The sequence below is a fragment of the Lissotriton vulgaris genome, chromosome 2_1 (assembly GCF_964263255.1).
Source record: "Lissotriton vulgaris chromosome 2_1, aLisVul1.2, whole genome shotgun sequence".
NCBI lineage: Eukaryota > Metazoa > Chordata > Amphibia > Caudata > Salamandridae > Lissotriton > Lissotriton vulgaris.
Genome location: NC_141687.1, coordinates 1190290613 through 1190303714, shown reverse-complemented (window position 1 = coordinate 1190303714; position 13102 = coordinate 1190290613). Strand labels below are relative to the sequence as shown.

Below are 13102 nucleotides of genomic sequence, written 5' to 3'. Positions count from 1 at the left end.
GGCTGGCACGGACGGGCTTGGCGGGCTTGCCTTTGGCGCGCCACCGGCGCGCCCGCTGCGTGCGTCCGCTCCCGCGGGGGGACCTGCATTTGGCCTCTCGTCCTGCCTCCAGACTCCACCCCGTCCCGGCCGATTGGCTAAGGCCTGAGGGAGGTGAGCTAGGGGTGTGTTTGGGCCAGCTGTGAGGGATCGCGATTCGGGTGAGTGGGAAACAAGTTTTAAAAGTTTTAAAAAACACAATGCCAAATACAATTTCCACACAAGCGCAAGTTTTTCTAATCAAACAGCGCAAGTTAACAGGTAGCGCGCGGCAGCAACATACAATTGCCCGCTTCCGGCGAGGACCTGGCTTTTAACTGTGGTGTCCCGCCTCCAGACTCCACCCCGTCCCGGCCAATTGGCTAAGGCCTGAGGGAGGTGAGCTAGGGGTGTGTTTGGGCCAGCCGTGAGGGATAGCGATTCGGGTGAGTGGGAAACATGTTTTAAAAAGTTGCTTGAGTGCCGACAGTGGGCTCTGCCCCGTTCGAGGTCCCGGTCACGAGGGAGGTCGAGGGACCTTTCACGCAGCCATCACCACTCGTCCAAGTCATCAAAGTCTTCGCACTTGGGGTCGGGCAAGTGGAAGTACAAAAATAGGTTGAAGAAGCATCGTCGCTCTTCGACTTCTCCCTGTCGGTCGGCTGACGCAACAAGGGATGCAGGTTGCCCATTCCGCGTCTCCGCGCGCGGAGCTCGACGTGTCGACTCCGGGCTTCCCGGGACCTGGAGCTTCTCCCACCCAACCTTGTACATTCTACGAAGCGATGCATGCCATCTTTGGGTGACCTGAACCCGCAAGCACACCTTCGAGCCCCGCAGACTCAATTGGGGGACCTAGGCTTTCTCCGCCGTTGACTCTGGCGCTGCCAGGCCCCCGTGAATCCAGGCCTGGATCCGGATCGGCGCTGGTTGACCTGATTGCATCTCCACAGGCGCCACTTCCTCCGGCACCACTGCACAACCGACACCGATCGTGTCCCCGGCCGCATCGACATCGGCCTCCATCCCGACGTGGAGCCAGACCGGCGTCGCCCGACGCTGGATCCGGCGCAGAGTGGGGTTTTTGTGCCCCTGCTCACTCGTGGCGTCCCTTTCACCCAGATTGACAACCTGAGAAGGAGGAGGACTGGGAGGACTGGGAGGGGTCAGGTGACCCCTTAACTTATCAGATGGGATCTGAGCAGGACTGGAGAGTGGACCTGGGGCATACCAGTGGTCTTGACACATCTCCTGACCATGGCATGTTGTCTCCTCCTACAGGGGCTACAGAGGAGGAAGTGTCATATGCAGTTGTATTGCATAGGGCGGCCGAGGCCCTCAACCTCCAGCTTCCTACGGTGGCGGTCAGGACTAACCTCCTGACAGAGGTGCTCCACCTGGCTCGAGCTCTTCGGAGCCCCTGCTGCCGTTTAATGAGACCCTTACCGACGTCCTTTTGGGCACGTGGTCTAGGCCCAACACGGGGGCACCCATGGATTAGTTGATTGCCCCATGCCACCACCTGGCTCCGGGCGACCCCACTTACCTCTCCCAACACTCCACCCCGGAGAGCTTGGTGGTCCAAGTCTCCACTTCCAAAAGTATATTCCCTACCGCTCCACCGGAAAGGGAATCCAAGAAGAAGCTGGACCATCTTGGGAAGAAAATGTTCTCTTCCGTTAGCTTGGGACTGCTGTCGGTAAACACTGCATGTCTATAGGGCCGTTATTCACACTTTGTGTGGGATACGGTTGTGCAGGTGCTGCCCCAGTGTCCGGAGGAGGCCGGAACAGTGATCTCCCAGGCTGTCGCCGCCGGGAGGGATGCAGCCAAGTTTATCATCCGTTGTGGGCTGGAAACAGCCGACTCTCTGGACCAGCAATTTCAACGTCAGTAGCACTTTGTTGCTACAACTGGGTGAGATTGACTGGCTTTTCAGGGGATGCCCAGAACACCTTGATGGACATGCCCTTTGATGTCCATCGCCTCTTTGGTGACAAAGCGGACAACCCTCTAGAGTTCTTCAAGGACTCATAGGCTACTGCCAAGTCGTAGGGCCTCTCCAGCCGCCCAGTGCAGTCTGCTTTTCTCCCCTTTAGCGGCTACGAAAGCAGTGACCAACTACGCCCCGCCCAGAGCCACAGGCTGCAGTAGGTTGCCCAACCTTCGCGCGGCCGGGGACGTGGAAACCAACGCCGTGGTTCAGGGAGCCAGTGGGCGGGCCAGTTCTCCAACCCCTCCTCTGCAGCAGCCTCCAAACACTGCTAGTCTGACCTTTCAGGCCCATCAAACGCCAGTGGGCAGCAGGATTTGCCATCACCTCCCCCACTGGCGCACCATCACGTCGGACAGGTGGGTTTTGCAAATAGTCCGAAGGGGCTACTCCTTCCCCTTCGAGACTACCCCTCCAGCCATGCCACCGCGATACCACCCCATTTTGGAGGATCATCTGGCCCTTCTCAAGCAGGAAGTTATGGCTCTCTTGGCCAAGGCGGCCATCAAGCGCGTTCCTGTCCCAGAAGTAGGTCGTGGTTGTTATTGCCACCACTTTCTGGTCCCCAAGAAGGACAATGGCCTTCGTTCTATCTTGGATCTCAGGGACGTCATCCGCTTCTTCCAGAAGGAGAAGTTCAAGATGTTGGCACTTGTGCAGGTTTTGTCTGCCCTCTATCCAGAAGACTGGATGGTTGTGTTGGACTTGCAGGACGCTTATTTTCACATCCCTGTCCTGCTGGCCTACCGGCGTTACCTGCGGTTCACGGTAGGCCACAACCATTGTCAATTTACTCTTCTCCCCTTTGGCCTTACCAGCACCCCTTGGGTGTTCACAAAAGTGATGACAGTGGTCACAGCTCTTCTGCGCAGATCAGGGGTTTCAGTCTTTCCCTATCTCAACGACTTGGTGTTGAAGGCGGGCTCGCCCCAGGCAGTCGTCTTCCACCTCCAGACTACGGACGACCTCCTGCATTCGCTGGGGTTTTCCATCAATGTGCCGAAGTCACACCTGATTCCCTCTCAGAAGCTCCTCTTCATCGGAGTGGTTCTGGAAATGACACAGTTTTGGGTCTATCCTCCTGAGCAGCATCAGGGGAATCTGTACGATTGCGTCCAGATCTAGGAGGGCACTGCACATCAATTGCAGTGGTGGCTCACAAACCAGATTGGGTCAGCGGCAGATCCCTCTCCCTTCCCCAACCAGACCACACAGTGGTGACAGATGCGTCCCTTGTGGGATGGGGCGGCCACATGGGAGAGGCGGAGATCAGAGGTCTCTTTCCACAGTGGAGAGAGCCTTGGTTAGATCTATTCGCCACCAAAGAGAACGCGCAATGTCAGCAATTATGGGTGTTGGAATTTCCAAGGCGGCACTCGCTAGGTGACGCTTTTCGTCGCAAGTGGATTTGCGGTCTGTTGTATGCCTTTCCGCCTATACCACTTCTACCCAGAGTGCTGAAGAAGATCAGGCGCGACCAGGCCCAAGTCATCCTTGTGGCTCCGGAGAGTCTGGTATCCCGAGCTGCTCAAAATGGCCATCGATCCTCCACCCGGTCTGACTCTTCCGGAGGATCTTCTGTCGCAGCAACAGGGGACGGTCTACCACCCGAACCTGCCCAGCCTTCACCTCCCTGCGTAGAGATTGAGCGGCTGCAGTTGACGTCTTTCGACCTGCCTCCTGAAGTAATTGATGTGATCTTGGCAGCCAAGCGTCCCTCCACTAAGACTGTATACGCCTGCCGATGGAACAAGTTTGTGGCATGGTGCCCAGCAAAGGCTGAGGATCACCTTTCTGCCCCTCTTTCTGAGGTTCTCTTTTTTCTTCTTTCTTTAGCCCTGCAGGGCTCTGCTCTGGGCCCTATCAAGGGCTATCTTTCGGCCATCTTTGCCATCCTTCGGTTTCCAGATCAGCCTTTCCTCTTCAAATCCCCGGTTGTTAATCGTTTCTTGAAAACCATAACTCATCTTTTTCCTCCTATTCCTTTCGTTATGCCTCAGTGGGACTTGAACCTGGTTTTAACTTATTTAATGTGCGCTCCCTTTGAGCCGCTTCACAAGTGTCCTTTAAGGCTCTTCACTCTCAAAACTGCGTTCCTGGTGGCCATCCCCTCAGCCAGACCGGTGAGTAAGCTCCATGCACTTTCTTCTAAGCCTCCTTATCTCTCTGTGCATCCGGACAAAGGTGTCCTCAGGACACGTCCATCCTTTCTGACCAAGATTGTCACTGCCATCCACATCAGGCAGACTATCACTTTGCCCACCTTTTTCCCATCTCCGCATCCTTCTAAAGAGGAAGAGAGACTCCACCATCTGGACCCAAAACATGCGCTTTCCTTTTATTTGGATCGGACCAAACAGTTCCGGGTGGACGACTAGCTCTTTGTTGGGTACATGGGTGCCAAGAAAGGGCGGGCCATACACATGCGGATTATCTCCTGATGGGTTGTCTTGCGCCTGTTATTTTGTGGCAAAGAAGGAGCTTCCAGTGGGACTGCACGCCCATTCCACCAGGGCGATGGCAGCAACTACTGCTTTGGGACGTGGAGTTCCTATGAATTACATTTTTCAGGCAGCTATTTGAGCTTTGATGCACACCTTTACCAAACACTACTGCCTTGACAGTCAAGTCCAGAGAGACTGCTTCTTTGGCCGTTCTGTTCTCCAAGACTTTCTGGTGTGCTGTTGGTTTGCAGACCCACTACCGGGGTTGGTATTGCTGGGGTATCTATTCCAAGGTAAGGAATCTATAACTAACGTTTTTCTTTTAGATGAGCAAGTTACTTACCTTCGGTAACGATATATCTGTAAGAAACATTAGTTAGTTCTAGTTATAGATTCCACCCATCCTTCCCGTTCTGCGAACTGATTTCTAGGGTTAAGGACATCCTTTCAGGGCCCTAGTTTTGTGCACCTGTAGTCAGTGTCTTGCATAGCTCTGCGTTTCTGGAGCGGAAAGTCGTGTACAGAACTGACTTCAGTGCGCCAGGGCAGCGTCTAAGTAGCTGCCGCAACGTCATCCCTGCGAACTCGACCCCAATGACGGATGCGGAGCTGACCTACGCCACCTTCCGACGCTCAGAGATACTGCTGACGAAAAAACTTTCTGGATCCAGTCTGACGCCTGGGGGTAATTCTAAGGTAAGGAATCTATAACTAACTAATGTTTCTTACAGATATATTGTTACAGAAGGTAAGTAACTTGTTCTATACACTGAGTTAAACACTTATGATTGATTGTCTCTGTGTAATGTGGGTGTGATGCAAACTGCTATATAAGCATCTAAGAAAGTGTGGTTTTGGAGACTATGGTACTGTTAAAGGCTGGTGGTGAGGAAGTCCGTGGTGGAGGCAGTGGCGTAGCTAGGGGGATTGGGGGAGAGCGGTCCACCCCGGGCAGCACGAGTTTTGGGGGCGGCTGCCTCCCCCCACTATAGGGCTAGCTACGCCACTGGGTGGAGGTGGTCATTGGGGGGCACCAATAAACATTGGCGCCCCGGGCGCCACCAGCTCTAAAGCTGGCCCTGACAACAGTTTAGGGTTTTCACTTTTGGAACATGTCAAAGTACATGCTCCACTTTTTAACACACATCACCCTGCCTCAGGACTCATTAGGCCTACCTTAGGGGTGACTTACATATATTAGAAGGGGAGGTTGGGTTTTGCCATTACTTTAAATGGCAAAGTTGGGTTAGAAGTTTTAAACTGCCATGCCAGTCTGCAGTGGCAGTCTGGGAGCCATGTTTACCTTTTCCTACTCATGGGGGCACATACTTGCTGCAATCAACAAAAGATACCTCAACATGCAGGCCCTATGTACCTCTGGTACCATAAACTAGGGATTTACAAGTAAGTCAGATTATGCCAATTGGGGACAAGTCAATTAAACTTACTCCAGTTTTAGGGTCAGTGCCCATGCACATAATTTCTGTTTAGCAGGGCGCAAGGCTTTTCAGTGCCATTATACCAGCACCTAGTAGTTAAAATAGGGGCAGGAAGGGGGAGGGAGCGTTAAACCTGCAAAAATAATTTTTCCTTAGACCATCTGTGGTCTTGTTTGATGTCGCATTTGAGGTCATGGGCATTGGAAAGTGGGGGTTGGAGTTAAAGTTCTGTCAGTGCTTTCAAATTTCAGTTTTTGTTCTATAGATACAATGCTACTTTATTTGAATCATCTGACTACTCTGTCCCACAGCTAACCGGATCTTGTTTAAGTGAAATTAGAGGATTTTAGGTTGCTATAACACACCCCTAAACCCAGAGCCATTTTGTGTTCTCATAAATGTTTGTAATCACGCTTCAAGATTAGTGGTAAAAATTTGATGAATGCCTTCGTATTTTTAGACTCTTACAGTAATTGGGCTCTAGTGGAATGTGAATTTCTTTGAAGAATTATACTCAAGTAATGCATCAGAGGTGGTTGGCCATATTCTCTGCTTGCAATAAAATGCGATAAGTGACCTCAATCAAAAGTTCAAGATGGTTGCAATACAGTGTCTGCAAAAAAACTATTTAGGTCACTGCATCTCACTGCTCTCAAGGGTTAAAAAATTTCAACGACTTACAAAGCAGGTTTCTGTGTTCATTTAATGTTCCTGATGATTTGATACTCTAATAGTTAGATATATCATGCAGGCATATTCATCAGACATTTTCGCTTACGTCTCTGCAAAAAAGGCACCAAAATCATCCAAACCTTTCTGCCTAACAAATGTGGTATTGTTTTGTTGGACTGCATTGAACTGTTTTTTGCAAAAACATTTTTTTGCAGGGACTTCCATGGAAAACAGTGCGTATAACTTGGCCTCGGATACCCTTATACTTCAAATTTGTCAAAAATTAAGAATGTGTGGAGCTTTCTTTTGGAAAGTTTGTTGAAGAATTGTTGAGATAGGAAGCATCATTAACAATTCTATGATTTCTGAATTCTGGACAAGTACTGCATTTGTTTATTTCAAGTGGTTAGGTACCTCCCTGTACTTGTGTGGTTCTTAATGTTTGTATTTTAGGTGTTATGTTAAGAAATAAACCAAACCATTTTGTTTAATTGAAAAAGTACAAAAATGCCAGAGTGGACTGAATAAAGATAAATAAAAAATAAAGGCACTTCATAACTCTCAGATTTAAAAGAGTAATAATGTAGCTGTTTAACACCCAGTTGAAGCGTTTTTTTAATTTTCTAATAAAATCCACACAGTTGGATGTGGCATATCACACATCCACATGAGGGTACATGTTCAAACTAGCACTAATGATGGGAGATGAAAAGAGACAAGAGCTTTCATGGGGAGGGAAATAACTGTTCACAAACTGTATTAAGAAAAAAAAGTACTGTAAAAGCAGTTGATTTTTCTTGCTGTGTTTGTGGTTCTTTTTGTCCTCAGGCTACATCCCCTCATCACTCCCATCATTCCACAGTAGACGTGGGCCAGTTGCATGACCCTCAGTCATACACTCAGCATACTATTCAAGTGCAGCACATTCAGGTGGCTGAGACGGACCCAGAGCATCAGATATCAACACAGGTATGTGCCAGGAAAGAGGACTCCTTATCTAATACCCAAGCGTACTACTAAATGCTTCACATATGATGTTCCTTCAGAACACTAAGTGGCCTCGGAGCACCATACCTTATTTATTGTTGTACTTATTTATGTTTTTTTATTTTTGAATCGTTTTGTATTGTGCATACAAGGTTTATGATCATCTGAGTGCTGTACATAGATAAATCAGGAGCATTATATAAGACAGAAAGTGCAATTGTATGTATATAGATCGTATTTACAAACCTGGGTGAGATGGATTGTGAAACACGAGGAGAAGCAATAATTAGTACGTATACATACAATAGATAAGGAACACTGAAAGTATATACACATATAGAAAATATCATATGTGAAAGAAACACATAGTGATAGATTCCTTACCTTAGAATTACCCCCAGGCGTCAGACTGGATCCGGAAAGTTTTCATCAGCAGTACCCCTGTGCGTCAGAAGGTGGCGTCGTGCGGCTCCGCGTCCGTCTTTGGCATCGTGGTAGCAGAGATGACATTGCATCAGCTACTTAGACGCCACCCTCGCGCGCTGACGTCAGTCCTTTATTTTTCCGCGCCAGCAAGCGCAGGTCCGGAGACAGTAGTACCCCAAGTCATTTTTCGACTGTGTTTTTGAGGCTTTTTATCTCGATTCATTCGAGTCGATTGACTCTTGGTGTTGTAGGGATGCCCTGTTTCAAGACTTGTGGGGACTGTCATCGGATGATGTCGGTGACGGACCCACACCGCTTGTGTCTCTACTGCCTGGGGCGCAACCACAACCCCAACTGCCGGGCCATGGGTGAAGACTTTGCGGGAGCGGTCTCGAAAGTTGCTGGAGGTCCGGCAGTCGGCTCCACGCCGTTCAAGGTCCCATGGGAGTTCGAGGGACCGGTCGCAGAGCCATCATCATCATAGTTCTTCTGGATCGAAGTCTTCGCACTCGGGGTCAGGTAAGACGAAGTACAAGAAGTCGAAGAAGCGTCATCGCTCGACGACTTCCCGTCGCCCGAGGCGGCTGAGGGTGCGCGTGGTGCCTCCCCTGCGGCTCCGGCGGAGCCTACGGTGTCGCCGTCGGCCTACCCGCCCTTCCCGGGTCTGTCGGCGACTCCGGCCCAGCAGCAGGAATTCCTGTCAGCCATGGCCCGCCACTTTGGGCCGTCGGGCCCGACTGCGGGGTCCTTGCGCTTCACTGTTGGCGGCTCCGGCATCGCTGTCGGTTTCGGCCCCGGCGGCGCAGGGCCCCCAAGGATCCAGGCCTGCATCCCGGTCGACGCTGGTTGACCTCGTTACACCTCCACCGACGTTGACCCCACCGGAACCCCCTCCAACGTCGCCCGTAGCCCCGGACGATGTCGCCCCTAGTTTCAGCCCCAGCATGGACACGGAGCCAGAACGGCGTCGCCCGACGCCGATTCCGATGCCGATGGGGCCTTTCTAACCCTATTTCCAGCCTCCTTATTTTCGGCCTGTACATCAGCCTGAGGAGGAAGGGGAGGACTGGGAGGGGTCTGAGGAGCCTCTCAGAGCTTAGTGCGAGTATGACCCGGACTGGGCAGAGGAACTGGGGGATGCCAGCGGTCTCAACACCGCCCCTGACTTTGGCATGCTCACTCCTCCTACTGTGGCTACGGAGGAGGGTGCAAGTTATGCAGTGGTGTTGCGTAGGGCGGCAGAGGCCCTCAACCTCCAACTCTCTACCGTGGCCGTCAGGACTAACCTCCTGACAGAAGTGCTTCAGCCTGTGGCTACCTCTGCGGAGCCACTGCTGCCTTTCAATGAGGCACTTTCTGACGTTCTTTTGGGCACCTCCTCCACATCCAACGCAGGGGCTCCTGTGGATAGGAACGTGGCCCGTCGCCATTGCTCGGCCCCATTTTCCTCTCCCAACACCCCACCCCTGAGAGTTTGGTTGTCCAAGCCTCAACGTCCCAGAGCGCATTCCCTACCGCACCCCTGGACAGGGAATCCAAGAGACCGGAACAATTTGGGAAGAAGATTTTTTCTTGCGCCAATTCAGGGCTGTGGTCTGTGAACACTGCATGCCTCTGAGTGGGATACGGTGGCACAAGTGCTGTCTCAGTGTCCGGAGGAGGTGTGGACAGTGCTCTCGAAAGCTATTGCTGAGGGGAGAGATGCAGCCAAGTTCACGATACGATGTGGCCTTGACACAGCCGACTCGCTGGGCAGAGCGATTTAAACGATGGTGGAGCTGCGCCTGGCTGAGGACTACTGGCTTCTCGTGAGATGTCCAGAACACCCTGATGGACATGCCTTCTGCTTTTCGCTCCTATCGTGGCAGCGGAAGGGGTGCCCCAGCAATTTCGCTTCAGAGCCACAGGCTGCAGCAGTCTCAGCGCGGCCGCAGATGTGGGAACCGCAGAGGCAGTTCAGGGGGCCAGCGGGCGGGTCAGTGCACTTCCACCCCGGCCACTACTGCCCCAAAGCCTTCTTAGTCCAGTCTTTCAGGCCCATCAAACGCCAGTGGGTGGCAGGATTCACCATCACCTCCCCCACTGGCGCACCATCACTTTGGACAGGGGGGTTTTAGACATAGTCCGGAGAGGCTACTCCCTCCCCTTCGAGACTACCCTTCCAGACATGCCACCCCAATACCACCGCATGTCGGGGGATCACTTGGCACTTCTTCAACAGGAAGTCGCGGCCCTCTTTGCCAAGGTGCCCATCGAGCGCACTCCTGCGCCAGAAGTAGGACATGGTTTTTATTCCCACTACTTTCTGGTGCCTAAGCAGGAAAAGGGCCTCTGTCCTATCTTGGACCTCATGGATTGTCAATGGCTTCCTCCGGAAGGAAAAGTTCAAGATGCTAAATCTGGCTCAGGTCTTGTCTGCTCTGACCCTGGAGACTGGATGGTAGTATTGGACTTGCAGGACGCATATTTCCACATTCCCATCCTGCCGGCCTACTGGCGTTACCTGCGGTTCAAGGTAGGCCACAAGACTTTTCAGTTTACCGTGCTCCCCTTTGGCCTTACGAGCGCCCATCGGGTGTTCGCGAAAGTGATGGTGGTGGTCGCAGATCAGGTGCTCCAGTCTTCCCCTATCTCGACGACTGGCTGTTGAAGGCGGAATCGCCCCAGACAGTTGTTTCCCACCTGCAGACTACGGCTGACCTCCTGCGTTTGGCGGGGTTCTCCATCAATGTGCCGAAGTCGCACCTGGTTCCTTCTCAGAAGCTCCTCTTCATCGTAGCGTTTCTGGACATGACGCAAATTTGGGCCTATCCTCCCGAATGGCGAGTCCAGGATATTCTGGCTATGATTCCGATCTTTCGCCCTCTATCCTGGGTTTCAGTCAGGATGACCCTGAGGCTGCTGGGCCTCATGACCTCCTGCATCCTGCTGGTCACTCATGCCTGATGACATATGCAGGCTCTGCAGTGGGACCTGAAGGTCCAGTGGGCGCAGCATCAGGGGAACCTGTCCGATTACATCCAGATCTCGGAGGGCACTGCACAGCAGCTGCAGTGGTGGCTCCCAAACCAACATTGGGTCCATGGCAGATCCCTCTCCCTTCCGCAATCGGAGCACACAGTGGTGATGGACGCTTCCCCATGGGGTGGGGGGGCCACATGGCAGATGCGGAGATCAGAGACCTCTGTATTCCTGCGGAGTCCAAGCTCCATATCAACCTTCTGGAGCCTTGGGTGATCTGACTTGCACTGAAGGCATTCCTTCCCTCTGTCAAAGGGAAGTGGTGCAGTTGTTCACAGACAACACCACCGCCATGTAATACTGCAACAAACAGGGCGGAGTGGAGCCGTGGACCCTATGTCAGGAGGCTCTGCGCCTCTGGACATAGCTGGAACAGCAGGGCATTTGCCTCGTGGTTCAACACCTGGCAGTTTCACTGAATGCCAAGGCGGATGAACTCAGCCGCAGGTGCATGATGGATCACGAATGGCGTCTTCACTCGGACGTGGCGCAAGGTCTCTTTCAACAGTGGGGAGAGCCTTGGTCGATCTAATCGCCACCGAAGAGAACGTGCAATGTCAGCAGTTCTGCACGTTTGAATTTCCAAGGCGGCATTCGCTAGGCAACACTTTTCGCAACAAGTGGAGTTGAGGTCTGTTGTACGCCTTTTCGCCTATACCACTTCTGCCCAGAGTGCTGAAGAAGATCAGGCGTGACCTGGCCCAAGTCATTCTTGTAGCGCCAGCCTGGGCTCGAAGAGTTTGGTATCCTAAGCCACTCAGTATGACAATCGATTCCCCGATCTGACTGCCTCTTCAGGAGGATCTTCTGTCGCAGCAGCAGGGGACGGTCTCCACCCGAACCTGTCAAGCCTCCACCTCTTTGCGTGGAGATTGAGCGGCGGCAGTTGATTCCTTTTGACTTACCTCCTGTAGTCTGTGATGTCATTCTGGCAGCCAGGCGTCCCTCTACTAAGTTGGTATACGCCTGCAGGTGGAACAAATTTGTGGCATTGTGCACAGCAAAGGCTGTGGATCCCCTCTCTGCCCCTCTTTCAGAAGTTCTTCTGTATCTTCTTTCCTTAGCCCAGCAGTGCTCTGCTCTGTGCACTATCAAGGGCTACCTTTCTGCTATTTTGGCCTTTCTCAGACTCCCTGATCATCCCTCTCTTTTCAAGTCCCCTATTGTAAATAGATTTCTCAAAGGCTTTTCCCTCCTATTCCTTTTGTGATGCCACAGTGGGATTTGAACCTGGTTCTAACATATTTAATGTGCTCTCACTTTGAGCCTCTTCACAACTGTCCTCTCCTCGTCTGCTAACCTTGAAGACTGATTTCCTGGTTGCCATCACCTCTGCTAGGAGAGTGAGTGGGCTCCAGGCTCTTTCTTGTAAGCCTCCTTTTCTATCTGCCTTACGGACAAGGTTGTGCTCCGGACATGTCCATCCTCTCTTCCAAAGGTTGTCACTGCCTTTCACATAGGGCATCACTTTGCCCACCTTCTTTCCGCCTCCGCATCCTTCTAGAGAGGTAGAGAGGCTCCACCGTCTGGACCCAAAACGTGCACTCTCATTTTATTTGAACCGCACACAACAGTTCCGGGTGGATGACCAGCTCTTTGTTAGCTAGGTTGGTGCCAAAAATAGGTCGGGCAGTACACAAGTGTACTATGTCCCAATGGGTCGTCTTGTGTATTAAAGACTGTTATTCTCTTGCTAAAAAAGTAAAAAGTTCTGCTTGGGCTGCACGTCCATTCCACCATGGTGACTGCAGCCACTACCGCATTGGAACCTGGTGTCCCCTGCAAGACATCTGTCAGGCAGCTACGTGGGCCTCGCTGCACACTTTTACTAAGCACTACTGTCTGGATAGCCAAGTCGGGAGAGACAGATTCTTTGGCCATTCTGTCGTCCGAGACTTCCTGGTGTGATCTTGGTTCGCAGACCCACCACCAGGGTTGGTATTGCTGGGGTATCTATTCTAAGGTAAGGAATCTATCACTATGTGTTTCTTTCAGAGGAACAAGTTACTTACCTTTGGTAACGATATAGCTGTAAGAAACATTAGTAGTGATAGATTCCTTACCGCCCCACCCATCCTCCCTCCCATTCAGGGCCCTAGTTT

General features: G+C 52.0%; 1 protein-coding gene across 2 annotated transcripts in view; it reads left to right on the top strand.

Annotated features, from left to right (window-relative positions):
• The window catches only part of PRDM10 (PR/SET domain 10), a 1138198-nt gene that overhangs the window by 800744 nt on the left and 324352 nt on the right, over positions 1-13102 (top strand). For both annotated transcript variants that reach the window (XM_086956905.1, XM_086956904.1), the window contains exon 20: positions 7395-7535. In XM_086956905.1, coding sequence (XP_086813031.1) covers positions 7395-7535 — 141 coding nt within the window. The remainder of the gene's footprint in view (positions 1-7394; positions 7536-13102) is intronic.